General features: G+C 46.4%; 2 protein-coding genes, 1 long non-coding RNA gene and 1 other non-coding gene across 9 annotated transcripts in view; 3 read left to right on the top strand and 1 right to left on the bottom strand.

Moving 5' to 3' along the window:
* The first annotated feature begins 483 nt into the window (after positions 1-483).
* LOC118230507 lies at positions 484-3632 on the top strand. Its single transcript, XR_004765859.1, has 3 exons — positions 484-903; positions 3075-3224; positions 3483-3632. It is a non-coding gene; the product is annotated as an uncharacterized LOC118230507 (long non-coding RNA).
* trnav-aac lies at positions 3500-3572 on the bottom strand. Its single transcript has one exon. It is a non-coding gene; the product is annotated as a tRNA-Val (tRNA).
* Positions 3633-4063: 431 nt separating the features above from the next.
* LOC118230503 (mitochondrial fission factor homolog B-like) lies at positions 4064-15249 on the top strand. Of its 6 annotated transcripts, XM_035423596.1 has the most exons (8): positions 4064-4217; positions 5961-6178; positions 6665-6837; positions 7232-7323; positions 8542-8698; positions 11581-11637; positions 13399-13483; positions 14453-14585. In XM_035423596.1, the coding sequence occupies exons 2-7, from the start codon at positions 5965-5967 to the stop codon at positions 13459-13461; spliced, it is 756 nt and encodes a 251-aa protein (XP_035279487.1). In that variant the 5' UTR covers positions 4064-4217; positions 5961-5964; the 3' UTR covers positions 13462-13483; positions 14453-14585. The 6 variants fall into 6 exon arrangements, with proteins under 6 accessions (XP_035279487.1, XP_035279488.1, XP_035279490.1 ...); XM_035423597.1 differs by lacking the exon at positions 8542-8698 and having other exon boundaries at positions 14453-15249; XM_035423599.1 differs by lacking the exon at positions 11581-11637.
* A 1122-nt stretch (positions 15250-16371) lies between these two features.
* The window catches only part of agfg1b (ArfGAP with FG repeats 1b), an 8470-nt gene continuing 5569 nt past the window's right edge, over positions 16372-19272 (top strand). Inside the window, 1 exon segment of the mRNA XM_035421624.1 lies at positions 16372-16905. Within this exon segment, the coding sequence (XP_035277515.1) occupies positions 16736-16905 (170 nt within the window). The 5' untranslated portion in view covers positions 16372-16735.

Genomic DNA, 19272 nt, shown 5'->3' with positions numbered 1-19272 from the left:
TACAGTAAGTGATATTATGTGTAGGGAGTGTGGAGGGGGAGCAGTCATGTGATCACATGAAAATGTAGAAAAACCAATATGTCTGCAAATTTCATTATCCAAGGCAGTGGTGCAAAAACCTTTTGCATGTACTAAAATGTTTGATAAATGTGGCACAGAGGGTCCACCTACATTGTACTCTCTCAAAACGTTTAGTATGTTCTCATACTAAACAGAACAGCACACTGTAATCTTTAATTAACGGGAGTTTATAACGAGATAGCAGTCCAAAATTATTGTCTACTGCAGTGATATTACACACTTGCGCATGGCTTCAAAATGGAAACTACAACCAGACCAGAAAGGAAAAGCATTTTTGCAGTTGAACAAAAACGAAAATTGAAACAAAATCAACATTACTGTGAGCAAAACCTTTAAGTGAAAATTTAGACAACGGTTACGTTTTTTCGTTATTTGCAATTTCACAAATACTTACGTTGTGTTTCCCTGCGTCGTGGCGCTAAATGGTGGTGGGCCGTGGCCATTTCCTACGTTCCCGAGTTGAACTTCTACGGTAGGTTGCTGGACACGGTGAATCGGTATTATCCAAATAGGGTTGCAAAGCGTAAATTGAAGAAACAGAGTTTTAACTCTGCAGCAGTTCTGCAGAACTAACGTAACCCTGTATCGGTTGTTTTTTATTTTTTATTGCGTTGCTGCTACTATCTGGTAAAGCTATTACCAGAGACGCCATTTCTGCTAGTAGCTCGCCAACTTTTAGGCCTACACACGCCACATTGGGAGTGAGCGCGTTCAGTTTGTTGTTGAGGCCTAGTTATACTTTGCCATGAAAATGGAATTCGAGGATATCCTACTGTGACCGCTTTTGCTGGGTGGGTGTCGCGGAAGAAGACATCCGAGGGGGTAAGACACGTTTCGTTGTATTTTTTTAAATGGTGGTGGTATTTTGCATAGCCTAATATATTAGTGGTAATGCTCTGTCTATTAATTTGGTAATCTTACTGAAAATGATTAGGCCAGTCCGGGCATGTTATTGCAAGGAATTCAGGCCCCAGCCGCCGCGTGGTTTCTCTCTTGTGGCAAGATAAAGCGAGTGGTATAATTTCATTTTTAACTTTGGGCTAATGTGCAAGTTAACTCAGTGGATTTGTTAGTGCAAACAATGTTGATTCTTTTTTTTTTTTTTACGTGGATAATGTTGGCGCTACTGTCCGTTTATGCTCAAGACAATTGTTGGATGTGACTTTGGCAATGCAGTTTATAAAGCCTGGGTTTCGGTGGCATCCAGCCGCTGCTGTCCTACACACGGAGTTCCCCCCGTCAGTTCAGTATATCCAACCAATTCTAACGCTGTTTTGTCGCGGTGCTGTATTCAGTGCTTACATCGTGTGATATTGTCCGACCACTGCATTTTTCATCATCCATAATGCGTTTCCTTTTCTAAACCGGGATATGTGGTGATTGGGTTGGAGTGCTTCAGAAGGCATGATTAATTCAACAGTTAAATACCATGTGCATATCGGAGAATGAGTACTGCACAGCTGGAAAATAACTCAATTTTACCCGTGTTTATTACTGTTTCTGGAAACACGGCCTCAAAAATAAACAGGTTTTGAGACTGGTTACCAGGTTGGACTTAATGATTGGGAGGCGGGAGAAAAGAAATGAACCGGTTCAGGAACGTTATGTGGCTGGAGAAACGAAGGGACATAAACGTTAAAATTCAGATTCTGCGCAGAACGAATTGATAGGAAAAACATTTGTTGCCCTTGAGCAACATATTGAACCCAAATTTCTTTGGCAGGTGCACGCTGGCGCACGCATGGACCGTATGTGCTAGAATGGGTAGGCCTAAATCACCACAGATAAGAGAATCTGCTTAGTAAACGCATGGTAAAAAAGACCGTTTACTCGTCACGCTTTGCACTCGTTTACCTTCTCACATTTCACTCACAATACACAGACTCTGCCCCCACACAATAAACACCCTGCGTCGTTAGCAGCGTCGTTAGCAGCAGCGTATATTTGATTCAGATACCGGCCCATGTTTCCTGCCAAAACCCAATGGCATCCCTGCTATCAACAAACTTTATCTAGTCTGGTTTCCATGGTGACATAACTGTTGGGAAGACAGAAGTCATGGAACCAACGGGGAGAGAGAGAGACAAGATGTCAGGGGACCAGTTGGTTGTAATAAGTCCGAGGGAGGGCAAGGTCAGCTTCAAGGTCATTCACACGTACCAGTGCAGGTGGAGCCAGGCTGTATCGAAACCCATCAACACAAAACGGCAATGAAGTACAACAGCGCCCTCGTGTGGGGACTGAATGTGTCTGCTTTATCTGAGAGAAACAGGCTTGAATCAATGAAAATGGGTGGGAGAAATTCATGATTGCTCTCCCATGTTTTTGCTCAGATTTTTACTTTACATTTACAGAGAGGCGTCTTACTTGTGAGTTGCATAGTGATTGGTGTGGCAATATTTACTTGTGCATCATAACTGGGGAAAGAACTAAACATTGCCCCCTTTTGATAAATTTGTGTCATTACAATCTAGGGTCCCTGACTTTCCTTCAACCTGCATACACTGCTGTTAAAGGTTAGTATCTAAATATGATGCTGTTTTCACTAGAGCATAGTGTGGTGAGTTTCCTGTGGAAGATATGCCACTGAATCCTTGTATTCTCAGGTTCAGAGACATACAACACAGCTTCACTTGCCTCTATCACACAGTAATACACAATGCCAGATTGACCGATTTCCTTTTTCTGTTTGAAGCCATTTAATTATCTGGAATTGCACTCTGGTTATTCATGGCAATCACAAGGTAGTCATCAAGGCATTTCATGTACCTGAACGTATGGCAGTTATACAGCAGTGTATTAAATCATGCGACCTTTAACATTCTAATGTTGTAGCTAAGTTATACTTCACTGAACCCATGAGCGAATTTGCCCTTTGCATTTGAACCATCCCAGCTACTTGGCCACAGTGGGACTGTGTTTTGAGACCAGTGTCTCGGTCAAGGGCAACAGCAGGGGTATGCCTAACCTGAATTACACGTTTTTTGGTGTAGGGGAGGACACATGAACACGGAGAGAACATGCAAACTCCACACAGAGAGGACCCAGACCAGGACTCAAGACCCAGAACCTCGTTCTCTCAAGGCAACAGTGCTGACCACTACACCGCCATGCCAGTACATGCCACCACGATCTCTGTCTTGGTAGTACCATATAGCATACTTTAGTTTCATGTTATGGAGGCCAAGGCAGTGTATGCAAGCATTAGTGTTTCGTTTTTCAGTTTGTCCACTTGTATGGTGGAACATTGGCTCCACCTGCTGTTAGTTTCGGATATGTTCTGTGCCAGGTCGTCTGTAACAGTGAATTGTAATGTGTGTTTTTTAAATATAAATGAACAAATGCATGTTTAAATACATGGAATGTCTGGCATGTGATGAACTGTGTTTTTTTAATTGTAGAAAAAGAAGAAAAGTGATGTTCCCGCCCGGTTTCGAACCGAGGACCTTTCGCGTGTTAGGCGAACGTGATAACCACTACACTACGGGAACTGATCTGAGGGTGCCAGGATGTCTGTTGGCGTTTGACTACAGGGAAAAACAATATTTCAGATTAAGGTAATGTTATGAGCAATCAGACCAGGCAACACATGTGCAACACTATTAATGTGGGTTGAAACAAATTTTGCATTTTGATATGAATAAATTGGTAGCATACAGATTTATAAAGCATGTTTTTATAGACGTATAAAAAGTGTGAATGTAATATTTTGTCTATTAATTAATTCAGCTGTAAGTTGCATTATATTCCTGGGCTATGCCCAATAGGGTGTCAGCCTATTTCTAGGGAACCACTTGAGACTCAGTCCTGGTTATTCTGACTGATATCTGTACATTAAAGTAGCAAGATTCCACAGTGGTGGTTTTAATCAGTGAATCGTATAGTCGTTTCAATGGCGAACAACTATGTCAAGTTCTTCCGGGTTTCACCTCCTTGCTCCTCCCACTTAACGTGCCCTTTCCATGATTCGTGTTTACGTCATGACGTTGTTGTGGTGCAGATGCTGTGGTTTTCGTCCGTCTTGTTTCCAAACCAAAGGGTGCTGTGTTGACTGTGATGTAGACGAAGGTTTTCTGTCAATCCCCTACGACAGCTCCTAATACTTAAAATTCAAATAAAAGGCGAATATAGCAAGGGTAAGTGAAATTTGAAATGGTGTTTCGGGAAAAAATATTTTCCGCCTTCGTAGTTATAACGACGTTATTTTCTTCGCTAACATTAGCTAGCTTGGCTGCTAGAAGCTTTCAATGAAAATATAGCTATCGATACATAGTAAGTAAAAAAAAACGGTATATATGGCAGATCAGGCCGCAATCTTGCTAGATACAATATTTGAAAAAATGTATACTTTAGCTAGTTAATGTAGTTAGTTGCTTTGTAGCCCGGTATTTGTAGATAATGTTAGCTCAAATACGTGTTCAGGTCAACGATGTGATATAAACACACCATCTACTTGATTGCATCTAGATACAGCTAGCTACCTATTTGAGATGAGCTAGGCTGAACTGTTATCTTTAGTGTAACTGACGTTAATAACGTAGTTTGCAAACGCAATGCATAGCAACTGAAATTATATTGAACAATTTGTTAGCTAGTACGTTGAATGTTAAACGGAACCAAAACACTAGCCGGGTTACTGTTGCTTCACATACCGACAGCTACAACGGTTGACTGATCCTAAAATCATAGCTAGGGTATGAGAAAACGTCACATTTATAAAATGTCAACTATAACGAGACATAAAGGAGGTCTATAACTACACAAATTGCTTGTATAGCCGTTTCATAACTAGCAGCATGTATTTAGAAATCTATTGCGACGTCCACAGACAATGTGGTGTTTCACACACATGCTGTATGTGGTAAAATGTATGCAATCATAGCATATATAATCACATTTTACTGTACAGTATATTTACAGTATACTCAGTTTCAACATATAAATATTCCATTCGACTTTTAAGGTCAAAATATATCAGCAGGGGTGTGTGTTCTATATTCTGAATTGTGTGTATTGTTTGTGTTCTGGAAATAGTTTCACTTTTTCTTTGGGCTGGTTGGTTGTGTGGTCATGGGTTTTTAAAATTTATTTTAGTCTCAGAATGGCCCCAGGCAAGTCTGTTCTCTCCTTCTGTTTCTTCTGAAAGCCAGGCAGCTAGAGCAGTAGTCCTTGCACATAGTTGGCTTCTTCAAGTTACCAAGACGTCTCTTTTTTTTTGTTGTCTTCGAACTGCTGTCTCTAACACTGACTCTCTGTAGTTTTTACTCTTTTTTTTGCTGTATCTCTAACTCTGAATCTCTGCAGTCTTGACCCTTGACTCTCTTTTGCGCCCCTAACACTGACTCTGCTGATGGACCTAACCCACGCACTTGAGCCAATCTTAGATGTTGTGTATCGGGTATACATTTAAGCATTTGTAATAATAATAATAGTAATAATAATAAACTTTATTTATATAGCACCTTTCATATCATAAAATGCATCTTAAAGTATTGTTTACAGGAGAAACAATAGAAATCAGATTGGAATGTTCTTAAACTGAGCATTCTAATGCTGATGTAACAGTCTGTACTGGTAATTGAAAGCAATGGAGTTCAAGAATTTTTTTGGGGAGGGGGGATTCCAAAAAAACCTACACTTAAAAGGGTTATGGGATTATAAATTAAGGATGTCGAAAATTGTGCTGAATCAAAGGTGTCTGTCGATGTATGTTTATTTGTTGCTTGAGAGATATCACACAGGTCACATGATTGTGATTGGTGGAATCGCACCGGTCACGTGATTGTGATTGGCGGCTGCTGATGTGGCGCGTGGGGGGGGGGGGGGGGGGGGTGCTGTTTTTGCGCCGGTGACGCGGGTGACCTCTCTCTCCTTTATAGCCCAATGAACGGAGCGGCATTCCCTTCTCCCACCTCAGAGATGGCGGAAATGAACCGCATCCACTACGAGATCGAGTACACCGAGGGCATCAGCCAGCGCATGCGCATCCCCGAGAAGCTGCAGGTGGCGCCCTCCGCCTTCGAGGACCCGGAGGGCGGGGCCCAGGACCCCCTGTACAGCGTCCCGATGCACGTTCCCGAGCGCATCGTGGTGGCAGGTGTGACCCCCCCGCCTGCTCCTCTTACATTTCATAGTCCTGCTCTGAGCTGCTGACAGTGACTCTCTCCCCACACTGACTCTGTGTAGTTTTGACTTTTGTGCCCGTAACACTGACTCTCCCCTAACACTGGCTCTCTGTAGTTTTTACTCTTTTTTTTGCTGTGTCTCTAACACTGACTCTCTGTAGTTTTTACTCTTTTTTTGCTGTCTCTAACACTGGCTCTCTGTAGTTTTTACTCTTTTTTTGCTGTGTCTCTAACTCTGACTCTCTGTAGTTTTTACTCTTTTTTTGCTGTGTCTCTAACACTGACTCTCTGCAGTATTTATTCTTTTTTGCTGTGTCTCTAACACTGGCTCTCTGTAGTTTTTACTCTTTTTTTGCTGTGTCTCTAACTCTGAATCTCTGCAGTCTTGACCCTTGACTCTCTTTTGCGCCCCTAACACTGACTCTGCTGATGCTGACTCTCTGTGCCGTGCTCATTAGGGGACAGTGAGTCCTCGCAGTACCCCCGGCCCCGGGACCTGGACCTGATCCAGTCCACACCGCTGGAGTCCCTGGCGCTGAAGACCCCGCCCCGGGTCCTCACCCTGAACGACCGGCCGCTCGACTTCATGGAGATGGAGCGCTCTGCAGGCCCTGGGCAGGCTGGAGAAGAGGTGAGACCTGCACGCACACGCACACACGCACGCACGCATGCGCACACATGCACATCAATATACACAAAAACAACACATACACACACATCAACATACACACAAAAAACACACACACACACCAACATACACGCATACACATACGCACGCGCACCCACGCATAAACACACACACGTACACACAAACACACGCATACACAAACACACAAATGTACATGCACACACGCACCCATACACACACGTGCACGCGCACACAAACACACATCGAACATTTTCATTTATGCCCAGGCGCACACACGTACACATAACGTCCACGCGCGCGCTGCACATCACACCCCACCCGCTCCCTCGGTCGCCGTGGCGACCGGGTCTCACCCGCCCACCGTCTCTGCCCGCAGGCGCGCTCGCAGACGCGGTCGCGGCGGGAACGTTCCGCCAGCGAGAACGCCCTGGTGCGTCAGAACGGCCAGCTGCCCCGGATCGACTCCACGTGAGTGCCCCCGCCGCCCGAATCTGCTCCTTAGCGCATCTGTCCCTCTGCCCCCCGCCCGTCCGCCCGCCCGCCCGCCCCGCCCCCCCACCGCTCGTCCGTCCGTCCGTCCGCCCCCCCGCCCGCCCGTCTGTCCTCCCGTCCGTCCTTCCCCCTGTCTGTCAGTCCGTCCATGTGCGGCGCCGTGTCCCTCAGCCCTGGAGGGGGTGAGCGGGACCGCTCCACGCTCCGGTTAGGCCCCCGGTGCCTAGCCCGCCCCGCCCCGCCCCGCCCCGCCCTTTGTTTGGTCGTGTCGCCCGTTGTGTCTGGCCTCTGCTAGCGACCCTCATGGTGCGTTTCTGGTTTCCCTCCACAGCACCTGATACTGTCCTCATGCTCTGTACTGCCACCAGGAAGGGCTTCCCCTTCCATACCCACAGTCTTGCCTCTCCGTGATACTGCGACAGTAATTATGCGGCAGCTGTGTCCTCGTTCCTTTAACGAAAGAGCGAATGTTTTTTCCAGAATAACCAGGAAGTAGCCAGAGAGAACCCATCGCTCATTGCTAGCGTTGTTCCCTGTTTTCTTTCTGCAAGCAAGGTGACATCACGACTGCCATTATTGTCCCTGGGCAAAAACAGGAAGTGATGTCACAATGAAGCAGGCTTGGTAATGAGAAGGTCGGGTGTTTGAACGCATCTGACCAGTCCTAAGTGGCTGCAGAGTAAGGAGCAGATATTTTGTTCTGAGCATGTGCGAGGATGGAGGTAAGTGTAGCTGTGAGACTGCTGGTCTGCTACAGTCATAATGGCGGTCTCTGCTGTGAACCTGTTAGTGAAGCGTGGACGGTCTCCTCTCTCTTTCTCTCTGTCCTTTTTTTCCCCTCCCTTTCCACCCCTCTTTATCTCACACCTCTTTTTCTGTCTGCCCCTCTCCCCTCGTCTCTCCTTCTACCCCTCTGTCTCCTCCTTCTCTTTTTCCTTTTTGTCACTGTGTCTCATTTCCTCTTACAACACTACCCTGTCTTTCTCTCCCTGTTTTTACTCGTCTTTTCTCTCTGTATCCCCTCTGATAACCCTTCTCTCTCTCTCTCTCCCTCTCCCTTGGACTCTCTGTCCTTATCTCCCCTCTTACACCTGTCTTCTGTTTCTCTTTCTCTGTCTCTCCCCCTCACTTTCTCTCTCTCTCCCTCCCTCTCTCTCTCCGCTGGCTTGGCCCCCCTGTGCTGCTGGTGAGCAGCGTGACCCCGCCCCCCCCCGCGCGCCTGCCCCCCCCTCACTGCGCCCGAGGATGGAGTGAGCCTGTACAGTGCCCGCGGCGTGCTGTCCCTGATCCAGTCCACCACCCGCCGCGCCTACCAGCAGGTCCTGGAGGTGCTGGACGACAACCAGCGCAGGTGACCGGCTCCTGACCCCGCCCACCCCCGCTGTGTCGCTCGTGAAACCCCTCCCCCCCTGCCCCCGCAGCCTGGCAACCTGCCCGTCTCCTCCTCCATCTGCTCTCTTCTCTGGTTGGCCTGCCGGCCCGCATGCCCGCCTGTGATTGGCCGGAGCTCCACGCTGCACCTCCTCACTCCTTGTTTCCGTGGCGATCAGTCCACATTTCACATTCAAATCGGGCAGCCAATCAGAATAGGGGAGAAAGAGAAACTAATTGAGGCTGATTTGGTGTCTACAATTAAATGTGAATTCTGGACCAGCTGGTTTAACGCCTGTAATTTGTATGTTATTTGATTTAATTTATGCATTCATTTTAGTTATTTATGAACTGCATTGTAGAGGCTGTGCCATGCTTCCTAGAGGTGGGTGCTTGTTGGAACAGTGAGTCACAGCCAGGCTTATTCTGACTGGTGAAGCCTGACTCACTGGCTTTATCTGTTGTAGGAATGTGTGTGATAGAAATTCCACTCCCTCATTGTAGTCACGGCGATGTGTCCTCCCTTTGCCACTGCTTCCATGGTGAACGGCCATGTTGAATGTGCTGACGTGGCTTGACTGACTGAGAGCCTGCTGAGAGGTGTAGCCTGCTGGTGGGGGGGGTGGGGGGGGGGTCAGAGAATGCCTGAGGGGGTGTGGTTCTATGTGTAGATGGGGATACCTGTGTAGGAAGTACTCACTGCATTCCTGAACGTGAAAACTGGACTGTGAACAGGTAGACAGATGACAGATTAGGACGGGGGGGTGGAGCAGGCTTTTGTTTCCAGAAATTCCCCTGGCTAATTGAGCTGACTGGTTGTTTGCACCAGCACTGGTTCACCTGTAGATTAGATCACGGCAAAACGTTTCACACAAGAACAAAATCTTCGGCTGTTCTTCTCATACGCTTTTCGAGCAAGTGTAGCCAAAGGGTCGGATGCGTAAATGTTAGGGGTAATTAAATAAGAACAGAAGTTGGCACAAAATCCCCGCCCACGTCAGGATTAGAGAATGCAGTCAGGTCGGGCCGTTCCTGGCGTGGGCGTCTGTGAGTGTGGAGATCACCGCTTCGTGTCAGCGGCGAAGAACGCGGGCGGCTTATACGTCCTTATCACCTGTCTCAGATCAGAGTGCCTTATCGCCATGGATCCAGAGTACCGAGCCAAGCGTCTGGTTATTCTGTAGTGTGTGACCTAACTCCCCTTTGCTCGGTGCGAACCAGGAAAAAGGCTAAAGTCAGTTTGGCCTTGTGTGACGTTCCTGTCTTCAGACTGGTCTCACGGCAAGAGCTGGATTGGAGAGAAGGGGAAATTTGAAAAACCATCAGACAAATGTGTTAGATGCCTGTTGTCACTCTCAGACTGAGCTAAATAAATAAATATGCATTAATTGTAACACCAAGGGTAAAAAAAAAAAGAAAACATTTTGAATGAGTAGTCTTTATGCAGACAGGGGTCAGTCTGTACTGGTGTCTCTATGCAGACAAGTCGGTCTGTACTGGTGTCTGTGCAGAAAGGGGTCGGTCTGTACTGGTGTCTCTGAGCAGAAAGAGGTCGGTCTGTACTGGTGTCTCTGTGCAGAAAGGGGATGGTCTGTACTGGTGTCTCTGTGCAGAAAGGGGTCGGTCTGTACTGATGTCTCTGTGCAGAAAGGGGATGGTCTGTACTGGTGTCTCTGTGCAGACGGGTCGGTCTGTACTGGTGTCTCTCTGCAGAAAGGGGATGGTCTGTACTGGTGTCTGCAGAAAGGGGTTGGTCTGTACTGGTGTCTCTCTGCAGAAAGAGGTCGGTCTGTACTGGTGTCTCTGCAGAAAGGGGATGGTCTGTACTGGTGTCTCTGTGCAGAAAGGGGTTGGTCTGTACTGGTGTCTCTGTGCAGAAAGGGGATGGTCTGTACTGGTGTCTGTGCAGAAAGGGGTTGGTCTGTACTGGTGTCTGTGCAGACTGTGGTTGGTCTGTACTGGTGTCTGTGCATACGGGTCAGACCCTGAACGATCACAAGGACAGTGGAGCACTTTCTCGCTGTGATGTCATTTCCTGTGGACACAAGGCACTGTTGTGTGGGCCTGTTGATGGTGCCGCAAGGACTTTGGGTCAGTGTAGACTACTGAATAATGAAATATCCTATCCTTAGGCATGTATAACAAGTCCTCCTTTAGCCAAATCTAGGACACACTGTACATTGGCGTGTCTCTATCACTGGCTTACCCTGGGGCTAATCGCACGCTCTGATTCATGTGCCCTCATTGAAAAATAACTCTGATATGGAGATCTGCATAGGTTCACACCAGAGCATGCATGCCTTTGCCCTGTGGGCAGCCACACTTGTGACAAGATTTGTGATCATCCGGGACGATGTTTTATGGTCACATGACAGGGTTTGTGTTGGTCTGGGGTGATGTTTTATGGTCACATGACAGGGTTTGTGTTGGTCTGGGGCGATGTTTTATGGTCACATGACATGGTTTGTGTTGGTCTGGGGCGATGTTTTATGGTCACATGACATGGTTTGTGTTGGTCTGGGGTGATGTTTTATGGTCACATGACAGGGTTTGTGTTGGTCTGGGGTGATGGTTTATGGTCACATGACAGGGTTTGTGTTGGTCTGGGGGTGATGTTTTATGGTCACATGACAGGGTTTGTGTTCGTCTGCTGTTTTGACTGGAGACACAGAGTTTGATGAAAATAAGGATCTGGAGGAAAAAGACCCTTGGGGGGGGAAAGGGGTCTGCTCCACCCCCTCTGGACCCCCCCCCCACACACACACACACACACAGCCCCCTTCCTGTCCACTCCACCTGTGTGTGAGTACTTTCTGCTCAACCTGTCTTCTGTCTCCTCTTGCCCTGTCATGCCCTCTTCAGCAGCCCAAGTTTGAGAGGGGGATCAGTGTCCACCTCCAACCCCCTCCACGATTCCAGGTAACTCCGCCCCCCTCTCCTCTCCTCCAATCCCCTCACAACTCCAGGTAACTCCACCCCCCCTTCTCCAAACCCCTGCACGATTCCAGGTAACTCCGCCCCCCTCTCCTCTCCTCTCCTCCAATCCCCTCACAACTCCAGGTAACTCCACCCCCCCCCCACCCCTCGTTCTCCAACCCCCTTGCACGATTCCAGTTAACTCCGCCCCCTTCCCCTCTCCTCCAGTCCCCTCACAACTCCAGGTAACTCCACCCCCTTCTCCACTCATCCAATCCCCTCACAACTCCAGGTAGCTCCACACTCCTCTGACCCCCTGCACGATTCCAGGTAACTCCTTCCTCCTCACCTCACGTTTCCATGGTTCGATCAAGACACTAAACATTTTGGTTACGTTTTAACTCGTACGCTGCTTTCACGAGAAAAACTGTTTTGTGACATTTTGCGATCTTTGAGAAGCATTTCCTGGCATGTCGTGGGCGTACCCGAGGGGGCTGCAGTGTAACCAGGGGCGACGAGTGACGCGTTTAAGACACGCCTCCCTATCGGCAGCCGTGGTAACGGCGTTTTCCACTCAGACATTCAGTGCAACTTTCTCAGATTATAAACACTTTGCAGTGTTTTCCACATCTTGAATTCAGCCCACATAATTCCACTTCCTCTCCCCTCCTTCAGCCTCACACTCCAGGTAACTCCACCCCCTTCTCCTCTTTCAGCCCCTAGAGTTTCACAGCTCTAGGTAACTCCACCCTCCTCTCTCTCTCTGGCCCTTTGTGCATTTCATCCCCTCTCTCCTTCTGGAAACTTCTCCCTGAATCCAGATACCAGCTCCCCACTTAACCTTCTGACCAGGAACCTGCGCCATCTACTTTATACTCTCATCTGTGTGTGTGTGTGTGTGTGTGCGCTGTTGCTACATTTTCAAAGAGGCTGACTACAACTTTGACTTATACACTTGTGATCTGGTAAATGCTGGGTGTGATTTGCTCAGATATAAATGCGAGTGCAACTCGATAAAATGCAAGTGTAAATGAGTTTGATAAATGGGAGTGTAAATGAGTTTGATAAATGCGAGTGTAAATGAGTTTGATAAATGCGATTGTAAATGAGTTTGATAAATGCGAGTGTAAATGAGTTTGATAAATGCGAGTGTAAATGAGTTTGATAAATGCGAGTATAAATGAGGTTTGATTAATGCGAGTGTAAATGAGGTTGATAAATGGGAGTGTAAATAAGGTTGATAAATGCGAGTGTAAATGAGGTTTGATAAATGCGAGTGTAAATGAGTTTGCTAAATGCGAGTGTAAATGAGTTTGATAAATGCGAGTGTAAATGAGGTTGATTAATGCGAGTGTAAATGAGGTTGATAAATGCGAGTGTAAATGAGTTTGATAAATGCGAGTGTAAATGAGTTTGATAAATGCGAGTGTAAATGAGGTTGATTAATGCGAGTGTAAATGAGGTTGATAAATGCGAGTGTAAATTAGTTTGATAAATGCGAGTGTAAATGAGGTTGATTAATGCGAGTGTAAATGAGGTTGATAAATGCGAGTGTAAATGAGGTTGATGAATGCGAGTGTAAATGAGTTTGATAAATGCGAGTGTAAATGAGGTTTGATAAATGCGAGTGTAAATGAGGGTTGATAAATGCGAGTGTAAATGAGTTTGATAAATGCGAGTGTAAATGAAGTTTGATAAATGCGAGTGTAAATGAAGTTTGATTAAAGCGAGTGTGTGTGCTATTCTGTTCGATTCCCTCCACAGACTTGGCCTCTCCACGCTGGAAGCGGCGATGGAAGGGACGCCGGAGGAGATGGCCGTGGTTGACGCGGCAACGCTACGGCGACAGGTGAGCCTCCAACGGGATCACGTTTCCGCTTTGATCACATTTTCACTCTCATACTAATTTTGAATAATTGATGGACTGATGGTTTTTGATTGAAAGAATGGGAGATGAACTGAGGAGGTGGATTGATTCATTGATCGGGTGACCAGTCTTGAGTGGATAATGGATTAATGGATTTTGTTGACTTCCATTGTGGAAAGACAAATGGAGTTTAGTAAGTACATTCTTAAAAGCTGCACACATTGCAGTTTTCAGTTAAGATGAGGTTTTAAAGCTTGTTTTAAAGGGAGCCCCCACAGGGAAAAAGGGGTTTGAGGTGAAGACAGTGGTCATTTAAGAGTGTCTCTTATTTGGTTCAAAGTTGATTACTTTTTGTCTTGTCGAGGAGTGTGGTTTTCGCCGTCGTTTATTTGCATTCACGTATTTGCATTCAGCTGAATGCCTTCGAGTCGGCAAACATTAAAAACACACCCCGCGATATCAGGAGCGGTCACCGCCCTGCAGAACGGGGAACTGAGAGGCCAGAGAGCCCAGAATGCCGCGGTGCTCCGCTCCACTCTGTTTGTAAACAAGGTTTTTTAAATAAATAAATAAACAAGTAAAACCAAAGCCAATTGGTAGATTGTTTTATCATTCTCTGCATTTTCAGTTTTTTTTTCTTTCTTTCAGTGAAAATTCTTTTAGAACAAGGGGTTTTTAACCTCTTCTGAACCAAAGGCATCCAGGGGACCCCCATCATACGTTAAAAGGGTTATATATATTTAAAAAAAATTTATGTAATATTTTAAAATATTAAAATATAATATATAAATATAATAGTTTTAAAATATTTTCCCAAATCTATAGTCACTGCATATCAAGTCTGGCCAGAGACCCCTTACGGTGGCTTCAGGGGCCCTCTGTGGAAACCCCAGGAGGGGGCGTGTCTTATGAGCGTGTCTGATTTTGACTTTGACTGATTGGCCGTGACAGATCATCAAGCTGAATCGACGGCTCCAGCTGCTGGAGGAGGAGAACAAGGAGCGCACCAAGCGGGAGATGATCATGTACTCCATCACCGTGGCCTTCTGGCTCGTCAACAGCTGGATCTGGTTCCGCCGTTAGGGCCCGACCCCCCCCCCTGATGGGGGCCCAACGCCAGGCCCAGCCCAGCCCAGCCCAGCCCAGCCCAGCCCGGCCCCTGGGGGGGGGGGGTGGGTGTCCGCCACACCGCTCGATTCTGTGTCAAAACCTTCGCCAAAAACGTCTGCCTGCACTCAGCTCTCAGCTCCTGCAGGGGGCCGTCCTTGTTGCACTACGTACCGCGGCGCTGCCCAACCCTGTTCCCGGAGGTCTGCTGTCCTGCAGGTTTTCGCTCCAACCCTAATTCGGCGCACCTGATTCTACTAATTATAGCTGCTCAACGAGGTCTCTAGCTGTTGAGTGAGGTGTGGCTTTTGTTAGGGTTGGGGTGAAAACCTACAGGACAGTAGACCTCCAGGAACAGGGTTGGGCAGCCCTGACGTACAGCAAGAACTACTGGGCAAGGGGATCCTTCTTCTCTTTTTACTGTATGCAGTACTTGTATAGCTTTATTTTATTTTTATTATTTTTTTTACTTTCACTTTTTTTTATTATTATTATGATTATCTTTCTGAGGTTGATCGGATCATCCAGTGCATGATTTTGGTTGTAAATACTTGTTTGATTCCTAGCACAAGGTTTTAGTAGTTCAGTGGTGTTAAGCATTGAGGTTTTACCTGTGTGAAGGAGAGCCGGAGCAAAGATTTGAAAAAGCAATCATGAACAACTGGGTGGCTGTATTTGTGTCAATACTTGAAGGTGTGTTTAAAATATTGTAAAAATGTGATAATATTCTCATTTTATGGGACCCACAAGTCATTATCCATTGTTTGTATGTTCACTTGTTTAACTGAATTATGATTTAAATATATGTATAATATATTGCATCTCAATATGTAAAGTAAATTAGTATATTGCATTCCAGTATGCAAAACAAACCATACAATTGCATACTTGTTAAGTACTTTCCAGTTTTAAGTTCGACTCTTTTCAGGGGCTGGGGGGTGAAAAGTGGGAGTTTCATTGCCCTTGTGTTTGTGTGACCAGTTGTAATTATAATGTTTTGTTTTTTTTCTTTTTGCATCTATGTGTATCATGACAAACAGAGAAAAATGTACACATTTTATTTAAATAAATATCAGCAATAGGTGAAAGTGTAGTCTCTACGTTATTTAACATAGCGTGTGCTTTTGGTTAAAAAAAAAAAACTTCTTTTTTTTTTAAACCGGGTCAAAAAATCAAGCGAATTTATTTTTGGAGGAACGGCAGAAAATGGCACACTTTTATAAATGGGTTAATTGGAACAGGTTTATAAATGCATACCTCCGTGACACGGTTATAGGTTATAGTTATAGTAAGGTATATATAATATGGCATTATTACAATCCGTTATGTTGTCATTTTTGGCATGTCGGGGGATGACATATCCGTTCACGTATACCATATGTAGGGGTCCTCTCAGATGACTAATAGTGGGTTCATCCGCTCATGGGTTCTCTTATCATTTTAATAACAATGAATAATAATAATTCATAATGATGAGGTTACCTTTGTTCGGGTTTGTCTGTCAGTGGTTCTTTAATTATATGGTCTCGCGAGGTGGCTGAGAGCACAAAATTGTTCTTCAAGCTCCCGGCGTAAAGTTCACGTGGGAATGAGCTATTATGTGCTAAATGTACGTGTCCAAAAAACTGTCAAGGCTTGGTTCAAGTTAAGCGAAAAACATTTATATAGACTACGTATAGTTTCAGACGCAAACTTGTCGCATTCATTTTGGTGTACAGAACAGTTTTGTGAAGTTAATGTGCTGCAACGTTGTCCAGGTACACTGATTCCCACTGCGGCGGTCCCTTAACCCAAAATTAGTGAGGAACGAATTACGGCTAGGTAAACTGGTACTGGATTTTCTCTGCCCTCGTACCCTGGCGCAATATTGTTTATTTTCCTGCGCAGGCGTGGACCCCCCTCTCCAAACTAACCATCCTTTTATGAGGCTGGAAGACGGAAGTGTACGGGAGTCAACAGTGGTGCGACTGTTGATTCAGCCGCACAGTGCTTTCCGTGCAGCCTCTCTGTAGACACCCTCTCCCCGTGGATTTCAGCCTCCGTATCCTGCGCTCACATTTGGGAAGCTGCTGATCGTCCTATTCCGCCCAGTGTCTACGCCCTTATCACCGACAGTCGGCCCCGGCCATGGCGGTGAATGCGAAGCGCAAGCAGGAGGAGAAGCATCTGAAGATGCTGCGGGAGATGACGAGCCTGCCGCCCAACAGAAAGTGCTTCGATTGTGACCAGCGCGGCCCGACCTACGCCAACATGACCGTGGGCTCGTTCGTCTGCACCACTTGTTCGGGCATACTGTGAGTAACTCTGTAGGCTGACCTGTTTATTTTCTGACAGTCCCGCTCCCATATAACGCGACACCTCGTAAAGCCTAATTTAGAAGGTGTAGACTAGCTACATTGTGGCTAATTACTTAGCCGACGTTAGCTCAATGGGCATGGGCTATGCCTCGATGTTGGACAGGGCAGGCTGGGGCGCTGTCGATCGTTAGCACTAGCTAACTGGCTAAGTTAGCCTGCCAGCTATCCAACTGGCTTTCCTTCAAGAACGAAGGTTGATTACCGTTAGCAGTGTAGCTGGAGGTAATATATTCAGTGATGAATTTAAGAAAACTGCTAAGACATTGACTAGCTAGCCAACATCTTTGTTACTTGGTTAGGTTAGTTAGCGCTACCAAGCTTGCTGGTTGGCAGCAGTGATTTTTGCTTGCCAGCTAAATTAAATACTGTCTTCAACACGTTTTCCCGACAGCGCAAGTCCCACCGTACCGTTAGCCGTGCTAACGGTACCTATTTCGACCTTGTCGAGTAATATTATAGTCAGTAGCGGGCTTTCTGGTGGCATTTGTACCAGCTGCAATGTAACTGTCCATCGATGGACACTTAAGTCAGCGTCTGTGCCGAGATGGCTGGCTGGCTGGCTAACTTGGCTATCTAGATGTTATGGATAGCTTAGCTGGAAATCTGAATATATTATTTGTATTAGTTGGCGTGAAATACTAAAATAACGTGTGCCATCATCAGTATGGTTAGCTACTTAGAATCCAAAATCGACTTATTTAAGTTACCTTGCTCGTTGGTGATCTTTAATTGCCCCATCTGACATGTTTCCCGAGTACATTACTCGGTTGTGCTGCAATAGTTAGTTAACAGTAAAATAATTATGCCATCTAGTTCTAGCTAATTAGCGACCGTTAGTGTCTCTGCGGTGCATGACGTTCTCTAGATGGACGTGTTTTGCTGTCATTTTATGTTATTGATCGTCCACACTCAAAGTGTACAGCTGATATGTGAAAATATGTTTTTTCCCCTTTTCAAATGTGGATATACAATTTCGATATTTTGGAGGCTATAATTGAAATTGGACCAATAGGTATGTATTGTATGTAAAATGTGATACATTTTAACGTGACCGCGGGTAAATATAACTGTGTAAACGTGACCAGTGAGTAAATATAACTATGTAAACCTAAAGTTTCCTACAAGTAATTCCGATGTTGCAGGTTTATTATCTTCCCAAGATAATTACCCGTGTAAAATGGAATTGACCCAGAATATCAAGTGGATGGTGGCCATGGGTCCACAGGCCGCCACTGTTAACTGAAACATCGCCACCAGTCGTGTGTCCTCTGTGATTTTGTGACCACGGGACACGTCCCAATAAACCTTCCCCTTGGCTAGAGAGTGCGGAGCATGGCATCATTTCGTTTGTGAGGTCGGCCCGTAGACCGTTTGAACATAAGGTCGGCCGCTGCGTTTCTGAATGAAGTTTCCCCGTCGGTCACTGCCCCCTCCCTGCCAAGCCGCGTCCGAGGGCGACTGCAGGACCGCTCTCTGTTTTGACTTCCTTAGATGGCGTGCAGTTCGCGCGAGGCCACTGTGTAAAAGTCCTTGCTGAGGTTTAGTTATTTTTAATGGGCTATCGATTGGCCGGGCCTCGGTCCCCTTGTGCTGGAGGTGCTGGATCAACCCTGGGACTGGGCGGGGCAGTCAGACTTCCTGAGAGGTTCTGGCGCACCCTCTGGTCCTGGGGTTGCGTTTCTGTACCGCTTCGTGATCCTGGCGCCGGCGTCCGCGTTACGTTCGTGTTGAACCGAGGCTTCCGTTGGCCTGTCGGGTTGTTCTTCGGTTGGACTTAACTCTGACTGGAGCTCCAGGTATACCTGGAGGGGTGCGAGGGCTGTCAGGAGGAAGTGTAGCGCAGTGGCTACAGGACTGGGTTTGTGACCTTGAGGTTGCAGGTTCCATTCCCGGGTACCACAGAACCGGATGGGTAGGATCACACAGCCAGGCAGTAGGAACCCAGTGTTGTGGAGTAGTAGGGTTTCATTAGACATGTGAAGGGTAGGGTGTAATTATGAGCGTGTAATATTCTGCTGTAATATTCTTGTTTGTGGCTGAATTCTTTTTGTATATTGATGTGGACCCTGTGTAAAGGAATATTATTAGCCATGGGGTTCTATCCGTCTCCAGCTGTGGGAACTGGCTTAACAGTGTGTCCCTGTACTACCATGCTGGGACTGTCTCTCTCCCTCCCCCTCTGTCTCTCTCCCTCCCCCTCTGTCTCTCTCCCTCCCCCTCTGTCTGTCTCCCTCCCCCTCCTTTTCCCTCCTTCCTTGCCACTCTCTTACTCTCAGTTCTCCTTTCCTCCTTCACTCTGCTGCTACA

The sequence above is a fragment of the Anguilla anguilla genome, chromosome 6, assembly GCF_013347855.1.
Source record: "Anguilla anguilla isolate fAngAng1 chromosome 6, fAngAng1.pri, whole genome shotgun sequence".
Classification (NCBI taxonomy): Eukaryota; Metazoa; Chordata; class Actinopteri; order Anguilliformes; family Anguillidae; genus Anguilla; species Anguilla anguilla.
Note: the sequence above shows the minus strand (reverse complement) of the source record. Positions and strands in the feature narration are given on the sequence as shown.